The sequence below is a fragment of the Dromiciops gliroides genome, chromosome 6, assembly GCF_019393635.1.
Source record: "Dromiciops gliroides isolate mDroGli1 chromosome 6, mDroGli1.pri, whole genome shotgun sequence".
In the NCBI taxonomy this organism is placed as follows: domain Eukaryota; kingdom Metazoa; phylum Chordata; class Mammalia; order Microbiotheria; family Microbiotheriidae; genus Dromiciops; species Dromiciops gliroides.
In genome coordinates this window covers 263481632-263507620 of record NC_057866.1, presented here as the reverse complement: position 1 = coordinate 263507620, position 25989 = coordinate 263481632, and the positions used below count along the sequence as shown (strand labels likewise).

General features: G+C 39.9%; 1 protein-coding gene across 1 annotated transcript in view; it reads left to right on the top strand.

Moving 5' to 3' along the window:
• AMBN (ameloblastin) overlaps positions 1-25989 on the top strand; it is a 56474-nt gene that overhangs the window by 14508 nt on the left and 15977 nt on the right. The window contains exons 3-4 of the mRNA XM_043972359.1: positions 22645-22723; positions 24803-24853. Of these exons, the coding sequence (XP_043828294.1) occupies positions 22645-22723; positions 24803-24853 (130 nt within the window). The remainder of the gene's footprint in view (positions 1-22644; positions 22724-24802; positions 24854-25989) is intronic.

Sequence of the window (25989 nt, the reverse complement as noted above, 5' to 3'; positions counted from 1 at the left end):
ATCCCACAGTTCTTTTTTTGTGTTTAATATTTAGAATTTTATTTTTCCCCAAGTTACATGTAAAAACAAATTTTAACATGAATTTTTTTAAAACTTTGTGTTTCAAATTCCCTTCCTCCCTCCAACCCCACCCCCACTTAAGAACTCAAGCAATTTAATATGTTATATATGTGTAGTCATGCAAAACATTTCCATGTTAGTCAGGTTGTCCCACAGTTCTTTTTCTGGATGTGGAGAACATTTTCCATCATGAGTCCTTTGGAATTATCTTGGATCATTGTATTTCTGAGAAGAGTTAAGTGATAGCTACATTTTGATGTTTGATAGTCTCTCATTTTTCAAGTGCTTCTGGTTCAGCTCTTTGCCTCAAGTTTCTCTCCACTCCAGTCCATTCTCTACCCAACTATCAAATTGATCTTCCAAAGGACAAAGGTCTGATCATGTCAACCCCCACCACCACTCATTAAATTCCAGTGGCTCCCTATTACCTCCTCTGTTGGGCTTTTAAATCCCTTCAAACTTTTCTAGCCTCCTTAAAACTTATTCCCCTTTGATCCAGTGACACTGGCATCTTTGACTTTCTTCATACAAAACACTCTACCTTCCAACTCTGCTCATGGATTCCTCTCTTTTTCCCTTAAGCCCCAGCCACGCTGTCCAGAAAATGTTCTTGTTCCCTGTGGTACCACACTTACCAGGTTTGTGTACACTTCTCCTTACCCACTGCCACAGCCTGGGATCACGTCTGGTTAGCACTGCTAGGCCTGGCTTCTGGAAACAGAGGGGGTCCTTCAAACTTTCCTCACTCAACCTCAGCTATTCCTTAGATGAAAGTGTGTGATGTAGAAGTTTCTGAGGTAAAATTTCTTAAGGCCTAATCTGTTTCCCTCAGGACACACTGTTGATTCAGTGAAATGGCCTAGAGGTGTCTACACTTCACCCAGACCACACCTCAGCCCCTGCAGTCTTCTCTGAGTTCCACTCAAGATATCTTAGGAGGAGAAATGCTTTACCCCTTTATTTTTGCTGTTTCATGTTCATTTCATGGTGATTCTCTGTTTGTGGAGGAAATCTAAAAAGCCTAGAAATTTCTGACCTCCTCTGCTGTCTTCCCAGAACGCATTTCCCAACCCCATGCATTTTCACTGGGGATCCCCATGCCTAGAATATTCTTTGTCTGTGTGTGTGTGTGTGTGTATGTGTGCGTCTGTCTGTGTGTTTCTGCATCTCTATCTATCTCTCTGCATCTCTCTTTATCTCTCCATCTCTTTGTCTCTGTGTCTGTCTTGCTCTCTGTCTATATTTTTGTCTCTCTATCTCTCTCTCTATCTCTCTGCATCTCTCTCTATCTCTCCGTCTCTCTTTGTCTCTGTGTCTCTGTCTATATTTTTGTCTCTCTATCTCTCTCTGTGTCTCTCTGACTGTCTCTGTATGTCTCTGACTCTCTCTTCTTCCCCCCTTTATTTCTGCATACTAACTTCCCTGGGTTATTTCAAATCCCATCTAAAACCACACCTTCTATAAGAAGTCTTTCCCAGTCCCCCTTAATGCTTGTTCCTTTCCTCGGGCATTATCTCCATTTTATCCTAACCATATGTTGAATGCACATAGCTATTCACATGCAGGCTCCCTGAGGGGAGATTCTTTTCCCCCCTTTCTTATGCCCAACACTTAGCATGGTGTGTGGCACATACCAGGATCCTAATAAATGCTTGCTGATGTGTTGACTTGACAAGAACTCACAGGGACCTTCAGTTCGGCCCTAAAGAATGGTAGAACATGGAAGGATTTCTAAGGCACATAGATAAACTCATTAAAGAATTGAAAGAATGGAATTCATTTTGATAAGAAGAAACTGTTAGCCAAGTACAAGGCTACTTCATGTCTACAAGAGGAGTGCTGATGAAGTTGACCAATGACAGTCATTTGAAAAATATAAAACTATACTTGTCCTAACCCTTCCTGACTTCAAATCCAGCTCTATAGGGGCAGCTAGGTGGCACAATGGATAGAGCACCAGCCCTGGAGTCAGGAGGACCTGAGTTCAAATCTCACCTCAGACACTTGACATTTACTAGCTGTGTGACCCTGGGCAAGTCACTTAACCCCAATTGCATCATCAAAAAAAAATTTTTAATAATGGGATACCACCACCACCCCCAAAAAAGACAATGGACTTGATTTGCCTCATAGGCTTCCATTATTTCATGATATATATTTAGTTTTCTAGTATTTTTCTACTTTTCCTTTTAAAATGTTTCTTTCTGATAAAATTCAAAGCAAACTGACTGTGCTGACACATTTTGCATTTTGCTGATATATTCACTCTTTTGATTCCTGGAAGAAAGAAAATGTGCCCCCTTTCTCAGTTTTCTTCCCTTTGCTTTTGCCAGATAATTATACCACTGGCGCCTTCAGATTTTGCCTACCAGGCAGACACGTGAGCTAAACAGAAGATGATTTTCTTCTCATGGGTTAAGGCCTGTTAAATCTTAGAGTCTGCTGACTGACCAGGTACCCTGGAGAAATATTGGTAGGTCAGCTTGCTTTTGAGGATTTGTTGAAAGGTTATGCTCAGGGAGACATTATGTAAAAAGTAACACAAACACACACACCTGAACTTGAAATAACAATGTTGCATATAGCCAGAAACATAATTTCTTTTGCATGAGATAGAGGGAGGGCCCAACCCAAGACAGAAAGGGAGTTTTTCTCCCTCCTTCCTTTCCCTCCCCCCTCCCCATGACAGCATATGTTAAACATATTGCTGCATTAGTCTTGTTGTGAAAGAAGAATCAGAACAAAAGGGCAAACCCATGAGAAAAACAAAAACAAAAAAAAGTGAAAATAATCTGCTTCTATCTGCATTCAGACTCCATTGTTCTTTCTCTGAATGTGGAGATCATTTTCTATCATGAGTCTTTTGGAATTGTCTTGGGTCATTGCATTGCTGAGACGAGCTAAGTCTTCCATAGTTGATCATCACACAATGTTGCTGTTACTGTGTGTGTTGTTCTTCTGGTTCTGCTCACTTCATTCAGTATCAGTTTATGTGAGTCTTCTAAAATCTGCCTGCTTATCATTCCTTAAAGCACAATAGCATTCCTAAATTATTTATTTTAAAAGATTTTTTAAAAGACTTTTTTCCTTTGATGACACCATTTGCCTTTATATCATTTTAATTTCTAGTTGGGATAGAGCTCCAGGTCTGGAGTCAGAAAAGCTCATCTTCCTGAGTTCAAATCCAGCCTGAGACACTCACTAGCTGTTGTGACCCTGGGCAAGTCACTTAGCCCTATTGGCCTCAGTTTCCTCATGTATAAAATAAACTGGTGAAGGAAATGGCAAATTACTCCAATATCTTTGCCAAGAAAACCCCAGATGGGGCATGGGGTCATAACTAAAATGACTCAACACCAGAGGAAGCTAAGTGGTTAGTGAATAGAATGTGGGGCTTGGAGTCAGAGACCTGAGTTCGAATCCTACTGCAGACACAATATGTGTGTTACCTCAAGCAAGTCACTTAGTATCTGTCTGCCTTAGTTTCCTCACCTGTAAAGTGAAAAGACATCAGGGGGCAGCTAGGTGGCACAGTGGATAAAGCACAGACCCTGGATTCAGGAGGACCTGGGTTCAAATCTGGCCTCAGACACTTGACACTTACTAGCTATATGACCCTGGGCAAGTCAATTAACCCTCATTGCCCCAGAAAAAAAAAATCTGGCCTCAGACACTTGACACTTACTAGATGTGTGACCCTGGGCAAGTCACTGAACCCTCATTGCCGTGCAAAAAAAAAAAAAATGAGAAGACATCTACCTCTTGGGGTTGCCATAAGGCTCCAATGAGATAATGTATGTAAAGAATTTTGCAAACCTTAAAGCGTTATATAAACTATTATTATCCATTCTTTTTCCACATGACAGCACTTCCAATCCTTGAAGACAGCTATCACATCCTTCCCCTCCCCCCCAACCATGACCAGTTCCTTCAAGCAGTTTATGCATGTCAGGGACAAAAGACCCTTTATCATTCTAATTGCCTTCTGGATCCTGCCCAGCTCATTAACATCCTCCCTAAAATAGGATACCCAGAACTGAAAAAAAAAAAAAAAAACGCCAGATGAAATCTGATGGGGCAGAGGACAGTGGAACTATCATCACTATTTTATTTTAATTTCAGAAAGCCTTGCTTCTCAATGCAGCCCAATATCTCAATAGCTTTCTTGGGTTCCATATCACGCTGTAAACACATATCAAATTTGCAATGCACTAAAATCCTTATCGCATTTAAAGACAAATTGCTGACTAAGCATGCCTCCCCCCCTCTTGTATTTATGAAATCGATTACTCAAACACCAGTGTAGGACTCTTCATTTTGTCCTTATTCAATTTCACCTTATTAGATTCCATCCAAGATTCTAGCCTAGTAAGATCCTTTTTGAATCCAAAATCCATCTTCCATGTTGTTAGCTATTCCTTCTAACTGTGTGTCATCTGCACATTTGACAATGATGCGATCTATCCCTTTATCCGAATCAGTAATAAAAATGTTCACTAGTGCAGTGCTAAGCAGGGGTCCCAGGGACACCCCACTGGAGGCTTCCTCCCAAGTTGACAGGAAATCATTAAAGTCTGTTAAGTCCAGTCAACAAACCATTTCCAATGCACGTAAAGGCACTCTCCTCTAGCCCACATTTCCCTTTCTTTTCCCTATCAAGAGCCTAAGATACTTTATCAAACACTGCTAAAATCAGGGTAAACTACATCCACAGCATTCTCATTATTGAGTAACCTTGCCCTGCCCTCGCCAAAAAAAGAAAAACAAAAAGCATTAAGGAATGTTGGTTTGACGCGATCAGTGCTCAAAGAAGTCATACTGCTTTTTATGATCACTACTGCCTCCCTTATCTCAATGTCCCCTGAATATCTCTTCCATAACACATTCTAAAAATATTCCAGGAACGGATGTAAAGCAATCTGGTCTAGAGCTAACAGAATCTATTCTCTTCCTGCTTTGGAAAATCAGGACACCTGTCCTTTTCTGGTCCTGTACAGTGTTTACAATGTTTACAATGTTTGCAATGACAGAGGCTTAGCAGTCCCAACTTCTAGGTCTCTTAGTACCCAAGGATGTAGTTTATCTGATTCAGGGCACTTGAATTCATTAAAGGTATCTAGAGGTTTAATTGACAATGGACAAAGAGGCAGCTAGGTGGCACAGTGGATAAAGCACTGGGCTTGGAATCAAGAAGACTCATCTTCCTGAGTTCAAATTTAGCCTCAGACACGTACTAGTTGTGTGACCCTGGGCAAGTCACTTAACCCTGTTGGCCTCAGCTTCCTCATTTATAAAATGAGTTCGAGAAGGAAATGGCCCACCATACCACTGTGTTTGCCAAGAAAACCCCAAATAAGGTCAGGAAGAGTGGGACACAACTGAAATGACCAAACAACAGGCTGCCTCCATCCATGAGGATCGAAAACCCTTCACATGTTTTCACCTTGTGCTATTCTCAGACATCTCTTTCCACAGATTTTATAGAAAGATTCCTCTCTATAAGGGCTTCTCCTAGTTCTCCAGTTCACAGTGAGCTTCTCCTAGTTGTTTTACTATCTCAAGGAAACCAAAGCAGCTCGAAGGCTCTTCATCCGTTGTCTGCTATGCTTGATGCTAGCTCACCTCCTTTTTGCACTCCTATCTGAACTCAGGAATGTCTTTATACCATGTCTTGGATAAATTAATTAATTCACTAGTTAATTAATTAATTAATTAAAAAGCATTTGTTACATGCTTACTATGCGCCAGGCACTGTGCTGAGAATTTCTTGTACACAAATCATCGTTGGTAGCATGCCATAACTTAATTACATCTCCCCAGGGAAAAGGGGAGAAAAAGAAAACAAGCATTTATTAAGTACCTATTGTGTGCCCGGGCACTGTGCCAAGCAATTTACAGATATTTTCTCATTGGATCCTCACAACAATCCTGGGAAGTAGGCTCTCTTATTATCCCCATTTTATAGTTGAGAAAACTGAGGAGATAGAGTTAAATTTTTCTTGAAGTCACACAGCTAATAAGTGTCTGAGGCTAGATTTGAATTCAGGTCTTGCTGACTCTGGACCCAGCCTTCTACACAATTTACCTATAATTTTTCAACTCTACTTTGGGTTACATATAGCTTTTCCTGGCACACTTTTTTTCTTCTGTGTCCAGAGAAAAGTTCAAATTCACCCATGGGGGGTGGGGTGCCCTGAACTGAATTGGGAAAGACTTGGGGGGGCGGGGTGGACAGAATACCTTTTTCTCTCTTTCTCCTTTTAGACTCTGGCTGGTGCTTTTGTCTTGTTTTCTTTCATTTGTTCTCAGTTTCAGGTGCCAGCAATGATCCCCACTGGAGCCCAGAGTTGGAGTGATGGTGACCTTGGAGCCAACATTCCAGGTTGCTATGGCAGCCAGCCCAGCCTGGCAGGGAAGCCCTGAGAGGCCGGGGGTGCCTGGAACTTGAACCCAAAGGGAGTTTTGGACTTGGAACTGGGACTGCACTAAAAAGGAACTGAATTAAACTGTTTGTATAACTCTTTTATATCTTTGAAATAAATATTATTTGTAAAGGCTCAGTGGTTAAATGGTACTTAAATGGCATTGGGGTGCAGGGGAGCCCCCCTACATTTGACAGAACATTGTCAATGACAGCTAGAGCCAACATCAGAGAACCTAGACACCCCTAGTTCCCCTTAGAGGTACCAGAGAACCATGGGGAAATGGGGACATGCTTTAAGGCGGGGTAGGGGAGAAGGAGGCTAGGCTTACATTTGGGAACTTGTTTGTAATAAAATGGATTCTTTAGCTTTTTCAGGGACCCTTGGAGAGATTCGCTGCCCAGTATTCTAGTCTTTTAGATGACCCTAAACTTCTAGGTCCTAGAGAAATCAAACAATTGTTTTAGGCACTATATGTAGTCATTTTTTTTCTGGTGAGTCTTCCCTCACAAGTCAGTTCCATTTTGATCATTTTGGAAACGATACAAATTTTGCAGATGATATAACTTTGCCGACTCTTCATTTGGTGATTGCTTGGCTGTTTAAGTATTGATACTTTTGTATTATTGAATGAGGTGTATAAGAACTGATATAATACTATGTTCTGTATTGCCAAGTCCCACATAAGTACTGATATTAAGCTTAACGTGAGAGAGCTAGAAGCATTAGATAGCGACTGTCTAATAAAAATGATCATATTGTTCTTTTTGTATTTAAACAGAGCCAGACTGTTTGCCTATAGGAACTAAGTTAAGCTGTTTGTCCATTTGTTTTATATCTTTGAAGTAAATATTTCTTTGTAAAAGCTGGGGGAAAAAAACAACATATAACTTGGTAATTTCAAGGTCATTGTCTTCTATAATTCATAACCAGGTAACACCACCTCGAATAACAATTCTCAAAGTATGGTCCAGAGAACTTCAGGGGTCCTAAGACCATTCCAGGGAATCCACATTGTGAAAAGTATTTTCATAATGATATTAAGAAATTTTAATTTCTAATATGGTAAATATCGATAGATATAACTCAAATAAACAAAAGTTCTTTGCAGGAAGGTCCTTAACAATTTTTATGGCTCTAAAGGAGTCCTAAGAGCAACAATTTTGAGAATTAATGATGGAGATCATTTTTTTTCAGTTAGCTCTATGATTTCATTTGGTGTAGAAAACTCCAATGAGGAAACACCCTCACCCAAGCAGGTCAGCAGCTGCTTTGCAGCCTATTGGTCAGGTGATCGATACTACTGTGTGTCAAGGCACAAAGCTAAACATTGGGTTTATGAAGAAAAAGGTAAAACAGTCCCTGTCCTCAAGGAGGACTGGGTCTCCCTATTTTGCACAGGCTAGAAGTGCAGCAGCTGCTCACAGGCTTGATCCCACTACTGATCAGGTAGCCTTAAACCCCTCCAATTGGCCAGCCTGGGTTGCTTTGTCCCTCTTTCAGCAGCCTAGCCTTGCTGGCAAGGGTGTACCATATTGGTATCAGACCACTGCCACTCAGAACTCCTGAACTCAAGTGATCCACCAGCTTCAAGTTTCCCAAAAGTGAGGATTACAGGAGTGTACCACTACCATACTAACAAAGAACTTACTTCTGGTTGGGAAACATGATGTGAAAATAAAAAGATATATACAAGATACATGGAGAGTGCAGAGTATAGAAAGATACCTGGGGCACTGAGATTGTTAAATGACTTACCCAAGGCCACACAACTATTATGTGTCACGTCTTGTTCTTCAGTTATTTCAGTCATGTCCCACTCTTCATGACCCCATTTGGGGTGTTCTCAGAAAAGATACCGAAGAGGTTTGCCATTTCCTTCTCCAGCTCATTTTACAAATAAGGAAACTGAGGCAAACAAGGTTAAATGACTTGCCCAGGGTCACACAGCTAGTCTGTGTCTGAGGCTGGATTTGAACTAGGGAAGGTGAGTCTTCCTGACTCCCAGGCCAGGCACTCTGTCCACTGTACCATCTAACTGCCTTAGTGTGTATTATAGGTAACACCTTAACCCAGGTCTTCCTATTATCCAAGCCAGCTTTATATCTACTATGCCACAACTGGTTATCACTAAGAGAATATTGGTACTGAAGATAGACTTTTATAACAACGGGCCATTGGGAATCACTGAAAACACTCTGCCATCTCCCAAATGGGATCCTGCCTAATCTCTTCCCACTCCTTTCTGGAAGATTTCATTCATTTTCCAACAGTAGCACCTGCCCAAGATAAATGTGTGAATGGGCTAACCAGCTTCCAATCATCACCCAGGCCATCGTATAGTCTGTGTCTACTTGGCCTTCAGGGACATATCATAGACATGACTAATTGTACTGTGCCATAACACACCGAGGTAAGAAACTAAATGACCCAAGGGGGCTGCACTTTAAGGGTTAATCTGTTTTTTCCTTGCAGGTGCCCTGCCTCATCCCTGAGATCAGATGGTCAGCTGCCATTTCTAGTGCTGTCTTTTTCTAATTTCCACTGATGCTCAAGGAAATCCGGTGAGAAGAGACTGTCACAAAACCCAATCTGTCAGCAAACATTGATTAAATGCTTACCATATGCCAGCAACTATGCCGAACGCTGGAGATACAAGGACAAAAAAACAGACCCTGGCTTCCTGTTCTAACAGCAAAGAAGAGGTAGATAACTGGGTATATACAAGATAGAGAAAGAAAGGAGAGGAGGAGGGAGGGAGGGAGAAAGACAGAGAGAGACAGAGAAGGGGAAAGGGAGGGAGTCAAGTGGAAACAGAGTGGAAAAGTAAGAAGGCATAAAACTGTAAAAAGTATTTTTTTTAAAAGAATTTCTATTTGATCCTGGAGGAAATGGGATCCAGGAGGAGAGATAATATTCAGAGGAGATTTGCCAAGACATAGCTACAGGAAAGGGATGATCCACAACACACACACACACACACACACACACACACACACACACACACACACCCTTCATGTTGAGTCACTTGCAATAGAAACATGACCAGAGCTATGCAAAAGGGACACTGTCTATGTTTCAGCTTATTTAGACTTGCCTTTATTCAGAAGGTGAATAGTTCCAGAGCTCAAGAGGTGAGCACCCAGAATTAACCTGACCAGTGAGGAACAGATTTTTTTTTTTAAAGACCACAAGCAGAGTTCTCCAGAATCAGCTGAGTATTTGAAGCTACTAATGAATCCTGTTCCAGATCAGTTTGGTGAGCCAGGGGGAGGTCTCCTTTGTCTCACATTCTCATATTCATGAGTTTGAGGTGATAAGATGACATGGCAGAGCTCAGATTTCAACAAGGATATTATTTGAGCACAGTGAGCTGATTGAGCTAAACAAGTTTCTTGCCTTTGAGTTGCCCATATTGGTCTGATAGCCAGACTTCTTCCCTATTCCTCATGTAAGTCTTAGGTGCATATGCACAGGGACCTTTCCCCATCTATATTGAATATCTGGGAAGGAAGCAAAGATGGTGGTAAGATGTAACTAGTGATAAGCATCTCCATCCATACAGATTGTTTCACCTAATTGCCTTTACATTTTCTTCTGTGTATAATACTCTGCCATGATCACTTAACAAATGTCTAAATCTATGTATATTAAGGAAAGAACTGAAAGAGAAAAATCACACCAAATGGAGACAAAAATGAAGGCACAGGCCTATTACTGATGTTGCTCACAACTAATGTACTAAGTTCCTTATTTTAATAATTTATCAATATTTCATCTCCCAAGTTGCACTGTATACAGCAAGAAAAAGTTGGTTGTGAGAGCACCAACAGTTAGGACAGATTTTAATTTGTTGTACATTTAAAAAGAAAAGCAAGGGGGCAGCTAGGTGGCGCAGTGGATAAAGCACTGGCCCTGGATTCAGTAGGACCTGAGTTCAAATCCAGCCTCAGACACTTGACACTTACTAGCTGTGTGACCCTGGGCAAGTCACTTAACCCCCATTGCCCCGCAAAAAAAAAAAATAAATAAAATAATAATAAAAAGAAAAAGAAAAGCAAGCAGGGGCAGCTAGATGGCACAGTGGATGGAGCACTGGCCCTGGAGTCAGGAGTACCTGAGTTCAAATCCAGCCTCAGACACTTAACACTTACTAGCTGTGTGACCCTGGGCAAGTCACTTGACCCCAATTGCCTCACTAAAAAAAAAAAAAAAAGCAAGCTATATATAAAGAAGATGCATAGTTTCATATATAATCCACTTTTCTCTTCTATTATGTATATAAAAATGCTCATTTAATTTTGTATTTGTTCAATTTGGGGGGTCTTGGGGTTTGTTGTTGTTGTTGGGTTTTTGTTTTTTGTTTTGTTTTTTTAGTGGGGCAATGAGGGTTAAGTGACTTGCCCACGATCACACAGCTAGTAAGTGTCAAGTGTCTGAGTCCAGATTTGAACTCAGGTCCTCCTGAATCCAGGGCTGGTGCTTTATGCACTGAGCCACCTAGCTACCCCAAGTTTGTTTGGGAGATTTGGTTTTTGGGGTTGGTTTTTTTTTTTAAAGAATAGACTAAAACTCCTTGAGAGCAAAGATTGATTCATTTTTGTCTTTGGATTTCCCCTCCCTCCCCTTAGAACAATGCCTGGCACACTGTAAGGACTTAATAAATGTTTGTCATTAATTAAAAAAAAAAGGTTTTTTTCTGAGCAGAAATAGAAAGGGATTTTTTTCAAATTTCATCTGAATTTCTTAGAGTCATGTAAACTGGGCCAATTTGTTCACCATCCCACACACAGTCATATCCCATCTTTGCTTTTCTCATTCCTCCCATTTTCTTTTTTTTCAAACAGAATGAATGTCAAACCCAGTTTCAAGTATACTTTTATTATTCTTTTATTATTCTGTTCCATATATTTACTTATTTATAGGCAGAGAGATTAAGTGATTTGCCTGAGGCTATACAGGCAATACATGGCAAAAGCAGGATGTTTACCGGAGTCCTCTAATTCCAAATATTGTACTCTTTTTTTTTCTTTTTTTGGTGAGGCAATTGGGGTTAAGTGACTTGCCCAGGGTCACACAGCTAGTAAGTGTTAAGTGTCTGAGGCCGGATTTGAACTCAGCTCCTCCTGAATCCAGGGCCGGTGCTCTATCCACTGTGCCACCTAGCTTCCCCAAATATTGTACTCTTTACACTATATTATTTTTCCTAGACTACTGTAAAACATTTGACAATCCATCATTCTATCATTGTGTGCAAAATGGAGAGATTTGGGCCAAATTAGAACATAATTAGATGGTTTCAGTCTGACTAGACACCAAGAGTGACTTGTCAATGGCTGATGTCAAAGTGAAAGGGTATCTCTCATGGAGTGTCCCAGGGATCTATCCTTGGCCATTTGGGGGTTTTATTAGCTTTAGCTTTGAGGCTGGTATAAATGGCACACTTATCAGTTGTGTTGATGTTACAAAACTGAGTGAGATAGTTAATGCATGGAATTACGAGTCCAGAACCAAAATTATCTCAAAATATTTTTAAATACTCAATCATAGGATCATAAATTTAAAGCTTTTAAGTACCTTGGAGGTCATCTAGTCCAATTTAAACATCTACACAAATGGGGAAACTGAGGGTCCAAAATGTTAAGTGACTTGCCCAGGGGTACACAGCTAATGAGAGTCAAAAGTAGAATTTGAATCCAGTTCTTTTTGGCTACAAATTCAGCCACTGTCTCAAGCCAATGGCTTTTTCTTACTCTTAATTCTACTAGATATCTCTGCAGGTTTACATACCATTGACCATGCCCTTCTCCTAATACTCTCCTCTCTTGATGATACTGATGACATTAAGCTTCCTGGGTTATCCTCCTACATCTCTGACTGCACTTTCTCAATCTCCTTTCCTGGATAATCATCCTTCTACAATTCATCATGAATATCACTCAACACGGTATCCTAGGTCCTTTCCTCTTCTCTTTCAATAATCTTTCCACTGGTGATCTTATCACAAACTCACAAATCTATCTATCCAGTTCTAATTTCCCTCCTGAGCTCCTGTCATTACAAACAAATTTCTGGGTATCTCTTCTTGTATGTTCCATCAGAGCCTCAAATTCACCATATTCAAAATGGAACGCATAATTTTTTTAAAACCCTCTTCCAAACTTTCCTGTTTCTGCTGAAGACACATCCATCTTTCTAATAACTCAGATTATCAACCTGAGATTCATCCTTGCTTCTTTCCTCTCCCTCACCTTTCCTATCTAAAGACAATGCCCATGTTTCACTTCCTTAAACACTGCTCCTCTTCTGAATCCTCAATTCATTACCAGGCTAGAGATGCATAATACTGACCTTCTCTGGCTAATTGGTATAAGTTAGCCTCAAGTTCCCAAGATCAATGTCTATGAATCAAACCTTTCTTCTCACTAGAATAAGAAACATACTCTCTCTGTTTATAAGCCTTACAGAAAATAAACATGTAGCATTTCTGCCGGCCAATAGGGTTTCATAGTAGGTAAATGACTTCCAAAGTCAAAGTAAGGAACAAACAAGTTTTCAAGCTTTCATAATAGTTAGAAGGAAAATCAGCTTTGCTAAGAGGTCACCCAATCAGTCTTATCCCTTGGACCAAGTCTTATCTGCCCAGATTTGTGGATCCCTGATATTGCTGCTCCTGTTGTATGATAACACACAATTGGCCCAGAGCTTTTGATTGGCTCTAGTGTCTTATGTCTGTAGCAGCTCACTTCTATTTTGGGCTCTCAAATTCCCACTTCCTGCTTTTTCAGTTCTGGGGGCCCCAACTCCTTTTATAAGTATTCAATATTAACAGTATTGAAAATATTTCAATCCGGCCTCAGATACTTGACACTTAACTAGCTATGTGACCCTGGGCAAGTCACTTAACCCTCATTGCCCTGCTTTAAAAAAAAAATATATATATATAGTGCTTATCAACTACATACATAATCTTTCTAAAAGTTTTTTATCTTCTTCATAATTTGACACATTCTGATAAAAACATCACTGTGTGACCCTGGGCAAATCACTTAACCCCAATTGCCTCACAAAAAAAGAAAAAGTAAAATCAATCATCAGTAATTAATAAAATAATAGTCTAGGATTTTACACAGAAAAGAAATGCAGGATAGTTGTTTTTTAAACCAAAAAGGCCCTGGTTACAGTTAATCTAGTGGCTTGATGCAAAAGTGTTTTAAATTGGGTTCTATGGATCCAAGGTTGATCATCAGTGCTCATGGTCTCTGATATTGGGTGAGGTTCCCTCCTCTCAGAGCTTCCGGGCTCTCTCCTTCCTCAATGTCCTAAAGTATAGAGATTCTAGGCTTAGAAACAGATAACATTTTTTCAATATTACATCAAAGTCTCACCACAACTGACAAATGCACCATACTCAGAGATGTAAAGTTGATCTGTTATTTCATTATTTTGCCTCATTTTTCAAGATTAGCCAACTAACAGGTGAGAGAACAAGAAACTATGGTATATGCAGTGACTGGCAAACTACACCCAGGGCTAAATCCGATCCACTTGGACAGTACAAAAACAGGCAACAGTGGGCCAGAGTTAGCCTGTGGGCCAGGTTTTGTGGGTGTATACTAATCAACTTAAAATTTTTTCAGTTAATTTCCATAATGACAAATCACCAAATAATGTCTATATTCTCTAAGCAATTTTTTATCATAAACGTATTTTATTATTTTCTAGTTACATGTAGAGATAGTTTTCAACATTTGTTTTTATATGATTTCTAGTTCCAAATTTTTCTCCCTCCCTCCTCCCCAAGACAGAAAGTAATCTGATATAGGTCATGGATGTGTAATCACATTAAATATATTTCTGCATTGGTCATGTTGTGAAAGAAGAATCAGAACAAAAGGGAAAACCCTCAAAAAAATTAAAAAGGAGAAACAGTATGGTTCAATCTGCATCTTGATTCCATAATTCTTTTTTTTCTGGATGTGGAGAGTGTTTTCCATCATGAGTCCTTTGGAACTATCTTGGACCATTGTATTGCTGAGAAGAGCCAAATCTATCATGGTTGATCATCACACAATGTTGTTAATACTGTGTACAATGTTCTGGTTCCGTGTCTAAGCAAATTTTAAACTATCCTTGTAACAAATAGTCAGAGGGGGCAGCTAGGTGGCACAGTGGATAAAGCACTGGCCCTGGATTCAGGAGGACCTGAGTTCAAATCCAACCTCAGACACTTGACACTAGCTGTGCGACCCTGGGCAAGTCACTTAACCCCCATTGCCCTGCAAAAAATAAAAAATGATATAACAAAAAAACAAAAAACAAAAAAAAACAAATGGAGTCTCCCATGTATACATACTTAAGTGTCATGGAAAAATTATACTGTCATGTATGAAGTTGCCTGGATTTTCATGAGTCATACTTTTTCTATTCATGAGTAATTTTAGGAATTTGAAGCCTGAATAACAATAATCATTATTGTTTCTCTTTGTACTTTAGCAAATGAATCACTTTTAAGTTACCTACTTTGTTCAAATGAAGATTATATGAAGATTCTCTTCACTTCTCTTTAGCTCATCAAAGATAATTAATGCATGAGAATGTATAGACAGTGAGAAGTAAAAAGCCACAGTACAAAGAGTTCAATGAAAGTATCACATTATGGGGCAGCTAGGTAGCACAGTGGATAAAGCACCGGCCCTGGATTCAAGAGGGCCTGACTTCAAATGCAGCTTAGACACTTGACACTTACTAGCTGTGTGACCCTGGACAAATCATTTAACCCTCATTGTCCCCCTACCCCCAAAAAAGAAAAGAAAAATACTATCACATTATGAAAATTTAAATTAATTTACATGGGCTAGTTTTCAAGCAGCCTAGACAAGGCTCATATAAAAAGTGTTATCGTTTGGATGTGAGCTGTACAGAAAGCTCTTGTAAAAAAAAAAATCACAATTTTTCACTCTATTTTGTAGTTCCTCTTTAAGGCAGTTTTCAAATTACTCTAATATCAGGTTAGAATTAACGCTCATTATTTGCATAGCACACACATTCTTATAGTTTCTTCTATCAGGTTTAAGGGGATTCAGTTTCAACGTGAGTGGTGGCTTTGAACTCGATGATCAAATATCAAATTACAAATGTTCCTTTAACATTAAAAAGGGGCCAAACTCCTATTTCAGAAGTTGAAGGAAATCTTTTGTCATGGCAACATGGGCTTGGCTACCATTACTTCCCAATTAGACAGAAATAGATCCAGCCATATATGGAGCCTTCCACTGAGTCTGAAGCTGCTGCAAGGCCTAACCCAGAGGCTGAGAGGCAGCTAGTTGCCTAACAGGACTTAGTGAGGGCAAAAACTCACAAGCTTTGCCTCTCGTCCTTACCCCAGAGGCCAAAGACAACAGAAGCAGCAATACCTTGTCTTGCCAGCACCTACAAATGTACCATTTCCATGTTTGTGACCTCTGAAATTTTCCTATCTAATCACAACACCTCTCCCTCTGCTTGCAACCCTAAACTTTATTCTTTTACCTCTCCACGATCCCCAATTTTTTCTTAGTTTTTTCCTAGATCATCACCCCTACACATGTCCAAAGCTGAATTATTATTTTTATTTTCTTCTCTTTTTTCCTTCCTTCCTTCCTTCTTTCCTTCCTTCCTTCCTTCCTTCCTTTCTTCCTTCCTTCCTTTCTTTCTTTTTTGCAGGGCAATAAGGGTTAAGAGACTTGCCCAGGATCACACAGCTAGTAAGTGTCAAGTGTCTGAGGTCAAATTTTAACTCAGGTCTTCCTGAATTCAAGGCCAGTGCTTTATCCACTGTACCACCTAGCTGTCCTCCCCAGCTGTTTTTTGGGTTTGGTTTTTTTTTAATAATAAATAATAAATTACTAGCTGCATAACCTTGGGCAAGTCACTTAACCCTCATTGTCCCGCAAAACTCTAACAAAAACAAACAAACAACAACAAAACTATGCCTTTTTCCTCACATCCCTATTACTTTTGGAAGAGCTACCATCCTTCCAATCCCCCAGGTTCACATTCTAGGTCTCAGTGTCTCACACCTCTAATATCCAATCTCTTGCCAAAGGCAATCAATTTCTCCTTAGTAATATCTCTCAAATATGCCCCCTCCTCTCCTCTGACATTGTAACTACCTGGGGGCAGGCCTTCATCACGTCACATCTGGACTATTGCAGTGGCCTGCTGGTTGGTCTCTCCCCATGACCGTCCATCTTTCACTCAGCCGGCAAAGTGATCTCCCTAAAGTACAAGTCTATGTCATCTGCTTTCTCAATAAATTCTAATCACTTCCTATTACCTCCAGGATCAAATAAAAATCCTCATTCAAAGCCCTTCATAACCTGGCCCCCTCCCACCTGTGCAGTTTCCTTACACGTTACTTCTTTCAACACACTCTGGGATCCACCGACATTAACCTCCTTGTCCTTCCCCAGACAAGGTGTCCCATCTCCATGGATTTTCATTGCCTTGTCCCACATGCCTGGAATTCTCTCCCTCCTGATCTCTGCCCCCTATATTCTCTGATTTCCTTCCAGTCCCCACTAAAATCCCAACTTCTACAAGAAAGCCTTTCTCAATTGCTCTTAATGCTAGTGCCTTCACTCCACTGATTATTTCCAATTTATCCTGTTTATATCTTGTTTGTACATAACTGTTTGAGTATCTCCCCCACTGGACTGTGAGCTCCTTGAGAGCAGGGAATGTGCAGTACTTAACATATTGTAGGCCCTTAATAGATGTTTGTTGATGGAGTAATTGATTTGCCGGTATTCCTTTATCTTCATTTTTGTCATAGAAAAGGTCAAATTCATGCCTGCTCATTCACTAAGCAGCTCTGTGAAAACCTTCCCTGCTGCCTACAAGCAGGCCCAGGTCTCCCCTTCCTTAAAGAAAACCTTCATAAGACCCTACCTTCCCTTTAAACTATCATCCTCTATCTCCTCCCTTTGCAAACTTCTAGAAAATGCTGTCTACTGCCTGTCTCTACTTCCTCTCTTCTTGCTCACCCCTCAAACCCTTGCAGCCCAACTTTCAACCTCATCAATTCAATTGGAAATTAACTCTGTGCTATGAAAGAACTCTTAATTGTCAGATCTGGCGGTCTTTTTCCAGATATAATCCTTTGAAACCTCTCTGCTTCATTTAACACTTTTAACCACCCTTTTTCTCTTGAGTAATCTCTCCTCTCTGGGTTTTGATGATACATATCTCTCCTGGTTTTCCTCCTACTTGCATAATCACTCCCCTTCTGCCTCCATTGCTGGTCCATCATCCATAACACACTCCCTAACTGCCAGTTTTCACCAAAGCTTTGTCTTAGAGTCTCTGTCTCTGTCTCTGTCTCTGTCTCTGTCTCTGTCTCTGTCTCTCTCCCTCCCTCTCCCTCCCTCCCTCCCTCTCTCTCTCTCTCTCTCTCTCTCTCTCTCTCTCTCTCACTTCATCAGGTCCCATGGGTTTGATTAGAATCTCTAAGTCGATGACTCAGAAATCTAAATATCCATCTTCAGTCTCCCTTGAGCTTCAGGCTTATCACCACTCACCCATTAAATATTTCAAACTGTATGTCTTGGAGGCATCTCAAACAAAACATGTCCAAAATGGCAGTCATTATCTTTCCTCCAAAACCCACTGCCTTCAAAACGTCCCTGTTTCTGTCAAAAGACACCATCATCTTTTCGATCATCCAGATTCATAACCTGTTATTGCCCTCACTTCCTCACTTTCCTTAGCCCCACATATCCAATCAGTCACCAATTTTACCATTTCTACTTCCTTTATATTTCTTATATCTGACCCCTTCTTTTTGTTCATCCAACTACTCCCCTAATTTGCACCCTCACCATTTCTTGTCTAGATTATTGCAGTGACTTCCTGATCGGTCTCTCTAATTCAAATCTCCCTCCACTCCAGTCCATCCACCACCCTACTTGTCAAAGTAATTTTCCTTAAGTACAAGACCATGTTACTCCCCCACACAGTAAACTCTAGTGGCTCCCTATGGCTTCTAAGATAAATTGTAAACTCTTCTTTTGAGCTTTTAAAGCCCTACACAATAGGGCTATACAGAACCTTTCTATCCTGCCTCGCTGGACACTATTCCTCCTCCCCTACACTGTAATTCAGCCAAACTGGCATTTTCTCAATTCTTCACATTCATTTCCCATCTCAGTTCCTCAGGAATGACTGTGCTCCATGCCTGGAATGTGTACCCTTGTCACCTCCATCATAAAGAGTTCCTCTCCCTCTCTCTTCATGATTCAATCCCAACACCACTTTCTACAGAAAGCTTTTCTTGATTCTCTCAAATACTAATGCCCTCCCTCATTACTTTGTATTTAGTGACCTTTTGTTTATTATATCCTTGTTAAATATATATATGTATATGTATATGTATATATATGTATATTCATTCCAAGTACATTTGATATGTATGTGTTGTCTCTCCTGATAGATACATATTTTCTCTCCCATTAAAATGTAAACTTCTTGAGAATAAAGATTTCTTTTTTATCTCTTTCTCCATTGCCTACTGCTAGGCCTGGTGCATAGTAGGTACTTAATAAATGCTTGCTGATTTATTGATTGATTTAGAGTCTGAAGAGACTCAGATTTAAAATCTGGCCATTTAACTATGAACAGTCACTTTCCTTTTCTGAGACTCAGTATCTTCAAGAATAGGGCAGCTGGGGGGAGCTAGGTGGCACAGTGGATAAGGAACTAGCCCTGGATTCAGGAGTACCTGAGTTCAAATCCAGCCTCAGACACTTGACACTTACTAGCTGTGTGACCCTGGGCAAGTCACTTAACCCCCATTGTCCTGCAAAAAAACAAACAAACAAACAAACAAAAAACAGGAATAGGGCAGCTAGGGGGCATATGGATAGAGTGCCAGGTCTAGAGTCAAGAAGACTCATCTTTTAAGTTCAAATATGGCCTCAGACACTTAGTAGCTGAGGGACCCTGGGCAAGTCACTTCACCCTGTTTGCCTCAGTTTCCTCATCTATAAAATGACCTGGAAAAGGAAATGGCAAACCACTCCAATATCTTTGCCAAGAAAACCCCAAAATGAGGTCCCAAAGAGTCAGATACAACTGAACAACAACAAGGACAATAATTTGTACCACCTACCATATAAGAAGTAACTTTGTAACTCTAAAATTACTATGTTACTGGAAACTATTATCAAGATTGATGGGAAAATGTCCTTTAAACATTTAGAGATGGCGGGAAGGATGTGAATCCCATTATCAAGTACTAATCCATTTGTCCTCACCCAGCACACCCTACTAAGCCAATGAAGGAAAAAGAAAAATACATAAATCCCTTGTGATGACCAGCCTCAATCAAGGGATTAGTGATGATGCTCATTGCCCATCCCATGACAAAAAAGGTAATAGACGAAGACACAGACTGAGACAATATTTTTGAACTTGGTCAATGTGGGAAGTGATTTTGCCTGACTAGGCATATTTGTTACAAGTGTCTGGTTTCCCTTTGCTTTTTCCCAGGGCAGGGAGAGAACTTGGGAGGGACAGAAAAATAAATGTTCAATTTAATGTTAACTTAATTAAGACAGAGCCTGTCTTATCCCTCTTTTTGAATCCCCAGCACTTAGCACAGTGCCCAGCACATAGAAGGCTTCATAAATGTTCATTGATTGATTAATGTAAATTAATGTTGAAAAGATTAAAATTAATTGAAAATTAATTGAAATTAATTGAAAAGATTAAAAAACAAAAGTTTTCAAGATAAATAAATAATAGTGGGGTGTCCTTTGCTTTGAATTCAAGTGTTGGTGAAATCACAGTTCCCTAAGATAGAACCAGCATTCATTTCAATAGCAACTTCCAGGTGACCCCAAGTCTCGGGCTGTGGCTTCCTACTGAAAATCCTTGGTGAATGGACAATAGCTTCTCCTGGACCCATTGAGCACAGATTCTGCCAGCTTTCTAAAATGATTGTCTTCAGAGCCCCAGTGCAAATGTCTGTTATTCACTGACTTTCTTCCTGACTTTATTTTTCAAATAAATACAGGGGCTGAGAGATAATTAAAAATAATGAGACCATATGGGCCAGGGCCTTGCGTGCAATGAGAGGGTGTGGGTGCTAATTGAAGGAGAGCCTTCTCACCCTTTCTGCTTCAAGTTCATTGGTGGACTGGTACTTTAAATACAGGTTTCTATTCTCCCCCGAAAGAGACAAAGAGAGACAGAGGCCCAGATGATCTGAAAAACTTTTTAATTCTTCTCTTTCTTAGAGGTCTCTTGACTGGTATCTCCAAGCTCTGGGAACAAGGCACAAGCCAGCAGTGAAGGTAAATTGGATTTTGTTTCCAAGTGTGTGTGTGGGTAGCGGCTTCTGCTGCCTTCGGATGATTTTTACAAAGGGGAATTGGGATCATTGTAGGAGTCCAAGAATGATTAGTATTACCATCCATTAGCTTAATTGTCCATTTCACCAGGACAAGACAAGATCCGGCATGAGCCTATTGATGGCTGTCTCTACTTAAGAATGTTATTGGAAAACAAACAGTTCTCTTGTCAGTCTAGCTCTTTATGAACTTTTTTTTTTTTGGCGGGGTACTGAAGGTTAAGTGACTAGCCCAGGGTCACACAGCTAGTTGGTGTCAAGTGTCTGAGGCTGTCGCCTCCTGAATCCAAGGCCAGTGCTTTATCCACTGCACCACCTAGCTGCCCCTTTATGGGCTCTTAAGATCAGAGTTAGAGCTGGAAGGAACTTAGAGACTATCTCATCTAGTCTCTCCATTTTATGGATGAGGAAGTTGAAGCACAGTTGGGAGTAGGGGGAGATAGTAAGCGCCAGGGTCCTACAGCTTCTAAGTTTTCAAGGCAGGTTTTGAACCCTGACCTTCAGTGTACTATCCTTTACTTTATACACTCTCCCTTCTGCAAGACCCTTTCCCAGTCCTCCTTAATCTTAGTTGCCTTACCTCTGGGACTAACCTCATTTTACACAGTATGCAGGATGTTGCAAAAGTCTTAAGGAGGTCTTTTGGTGTAATGCCTAAAATAATATATAGATTTAACCTGAAAACCTCTCTAAGGCTTTGGGGACATCCTGTTCTATCCTGTTGGCAGGTTGTCCCTCCCATTCATCTGTGAGCTCCTTGATGGAAGGGACCGATTTTTGTTTCTCTTTGTATCTCCAGTGCTTAGCATGGTGGCACAGAGTGAGCATTTAGCAAAAGCCAGACTCTTACAACACTGAACAAAGTTTTCATTAGTCTTTGAAGTTACTTTCTTCCCAGCCTCTTGAACCCACAATACAAAGTCAAAGAGGTCATTTGAGAAAAAGGAGATGCTTTTCTATGAGAGGATTTTTTATTGAAATGAAAATGGACAAAATGTTCCCAAAAAAGCAGTGTGTAAGGCAGTTGGTTTTGTCAGCTGGTTTAGAGATTTGGTGGATGGAACCTCTTGGGGCTGGCTAGCAACTGAACCAGGGGTGGTTGAAGTAGTTAAGGTTTTTCTATTCTTTCAGAGACACTTGTTATCTCTTTGTTAACCTCTAATATATTTTAATAAATGTTTAATACCTAAACTGTTAAACTGTTGTCCTAGTTAGCTTTCCCCACAAGGGGACAGATAGGGTAACCACACACATTTAGTTTTACCCATCACACTAGAGAATGTTGTTTTCTAGACCTGGCAAATGTAACACAAATTTTGCCTTATATCTCTGTGCAAGCATTCTATTGTTACACCTATAATTCATTTGTATTTTATAATTTGTTACCCTGTTATGGGCAAGTGAGATGCTTAGTGGACCATTTGGTACATTTTTGTGGAAGGAATTAACCAAGCCATCTTACGTTGCACCAAGACATACTTTGTACCAAGTGAAACCTACACCAGCGGTGACCAAAGATGCTGATGCTGTTAGATAACTCCCTTGGTTTACTTGGGTTTTATACGAATAGTTCAACAATTTGGACCTAGTTGATCTGCCCCTTCCCTTTTGTCAAAAGCAAATTCATCATTTGGGCATCAAGACTGAATTGTTCATCTTTCAACTGGTTACTTTGTCATAATGTAAATGCATTCTCAGTTAAGCTGATTTTTAACTAGGCTGAATTCAAAGCTAGACTGACCATGATCTCCCAACGCAACTCTTTTCCAGAAATCATTTTTTTAAAATGAAGGACTTGCTACTGACGCTATGCCTTTTGGGGACAAGCTTTGCAGTGCCAATAAAACAGGTAAGTTGGTTCGCACTGAGCCTTTCTCCAAATCCTGGCACTTTCCTAGTGGATGAATTTCAAAAATCCCTGCACTGACCTCTCTGAATTAACATTCAATAATACCACACTTAAATGAACAGCACAATGAAATAACAGGATTTGGTATAATCATATAGAAAAAAAACTTCATTGAAGCAGCATCATTTTGAACAAATATTGAGTAAATATATTGAAGATATATGTATTTAAATATAATTATTCAATTATATCATTATTGCTATTAATTATATTAATATGATTAGGCTTTAAATATATTCACAGAATAGAAAATTAAAAGGGTAAGCAATGAGCATTTTTATATAGTACCTACTATGTGCCAGGTATTGTGCTAAGCATTTTGCAAATATTAATAATAATAATAATAATAACAATGTTCAGTCATTTTCAATTATGTCTGACTCTTTATGGCCCCATTTAGAGTTTCTTGGCAAAGATACTGGAGTGGTTTGCCATTTCCTTCTTAAGCTCATTTTACAGATGAGAAAACTGAGGTGAACAGGGTTAAGTGACTTGCCTAGAGTCACACAACTAATAATCATCTAAGGCCAGATTTGAATTCAGAAAGAAGAGTCTTCCTGACTCCAGGCATTCTATCCACTGTGCCACTTAGCTGAAGTAGTAATAATAATAATATTAATAATAATAATAATAGCTAATATTTATGTTATACTTTTTTGTGTCGGACATTGTGCTAATACTTTATGATTATGATCTCATTTTATCCTCACAATAGCCATAGAAGGTAGTTTTATTATCCCCATTTTACAGATGAGTAAACTGAGGCAGACAGAGGCTAAGCGACTTGCTCAGGGTCACTCAGCTAGTAAATAGGTGAAAAATGAAAGCCAACATTCTATCCACTTCACCACTTTGTTTAAGGTAGGAGGAACCTCACACCATATCCTTTTTGCCTCCCTATGTCATAGACTTAGAGATGGGAGGGCTTTTAGAGACCATTCCTTCCAAGTCCCTTATTTTACGGAGGAAATTGAGGCCCAGACAGAGGAACTCAAAGTCACACAAGTGGAAGAGTCAGGATTCAAATCCAAATTCTCTAATTCCAACCCCAGCCCACTTTCCACTGTATCACATCTATCCAATTTTGTGTCACTGCATTCTCTTATTTCCCCTTATTGTCATTTGTTTTACTGAAATTATTTTAACTTCAAGCAAAACAGCTCCAGGATGAGAAGGAAAACTATCAAAAATTACATAATTGTAGAGTCAGCTAGATGGAACAGTGAATAAAACACTGACCCTGGATTCAGGAGGACCTGAGTTCAAATCCAGCCTCAGACACTTGACACTTACTAGTTGTGTGACCCTGGGCAAGTCCCTTACCCCTCATTGTCCTGAAAAAAAAATTACATGATTGCACATGGGTAACCTATATCTGATTGCTTATCTGGGGTGGGGAGCAGAGATAGAATTTGGAACTCAAAACTTTAAATAAAAAGGTTTTTAAAAATTGCTAAAGATATGAAGTCAAAAAAACAACACCCAGTAGGAAACTGACATCTATTGTGATTTTTAAAATAATGCTTTCTCATCGATTTGTAATTTCTGAATGAGATTAAACTCAGCATTCTGCAGGAAAAAATGGCATTTGGGTGATTTGCATGGTAAAAAAATCATAAACTCCTACAGAAATTCTTCATATCAATCAATCGATTTATTAAGCACCTACTACATACCAGGTCATCCTAGCTGCTGTACATTCAAATACAAAGACATAATCAATCCCTAATCCCAAGGAGTTTACAAACAAAAAAGGGAGACAAGTACATGCATAAATATAATCAGAATGAATATGAAGGGAATAAATACAAAATATTTAAATTGAAAGTAGATAGGGAGGGAGGAAACTTAGAAAGGAAAGAGGATAAGGAAAGGTTCCAATAATTCACATCCTCATTATCTTTCATCTCCTTCTGCCCAGTATCTAATCCATCTCAGATACCCCTCTACCACCCCCAGCAATAATTCTTCATCCTTCAGTCACAAAGGTTAATTCTAATGACTTTTGTCTCATTTCAGGTATTTCCTCAGCAAGCTGCAGCAACTGGACTGGGGAGCTTAAGCCTTGAGGTATATCTTTTCAATGTTCACATTGCAGTTAAACTGTTCTATTTCTCAGGCAAGAAACATAGTGGCCCATTCACCAGGTGTCCTTAACCAAAGTATTCAGCGGCCATTTGTCTACTCCCGGCAAAATGTAGTCAATAGATGGAGCTATTGCATCACACCTGCCTCTCCATTTGTTCTTGCCTCCTGCATAGCCTGTGAGGAAATGATGGAACTTTCTTAGAGTTCTCTCAGCCTGCCCCGTTTTCTACAGCCTGAAATAATGAACAGAACTCACCAATTTATTATTTCACACAGCAGTGAACCAAAGTGGTTCTGATACAGAACTGAAGATGCCTGGTAGATATGAATGGACCCTTCAAAACAGATTTAAAACATAGATTTACAGCTCTTCTTTTTTTCAGATGAGGAAACTCAAAAGAAGGTTTGACTTCCCTAAAACCACGTGGGTAGTAAATTACAGGGCAAGGACTTAAACCAGGTCCCTCTGGATACAAACCAAGGACTTTCCTATTGTACTAAGCCGTCTATCATATGCCTCATGGTCCAAAGAAAAGACAAATAGACACAGAAAAACACAGAGGGGAGGGAGACAGAGATACAGAGAGGGCAGAGACAGAGAAAGAGAGGAGAGAGACAGAGAGGGGAGAGGAAAAGTAGAGACAGAGAGGAGAGAGGCAAAGAGGAAAGAGTCAGAGACAGATAGGAGACAGAGGAGAGAATGAAATGGAGAAAGAAAGAAGGCAAAGAGAGAAAAAGTGGAGACAGAGAGAAGAGCCAGAGAGGAGAGAGGCAGAGACAAAGAAGAGACAGAGACATAAAGGAGAGAGAGAAAGGAGAGACAGCGAGAGAAAGAGAAAGAGAAAAATAAAAGAGGAGAAAGAGAGACAAAGAGGGGAGACACGGACAGAGACAGAGAGGAGAGAGGAAAAGTAGAGACAGAGACAGAAAAGAGACAAAGAAGAGAGAGGCAGAGACAGAGAGACAGAAGAAAGAGAGAAAGGAGAGAGACAAAGAAGAGAGAGGAAAGAGAGAGAGAGAAAGGAGAGAAAGAAAAACAGGAGGGGGAGAGGGAAAGAGAGAGAATGGAGAGAGACTGTACTGGTTTTTCTCTATTAAATCATATCTTCTTTAAACTT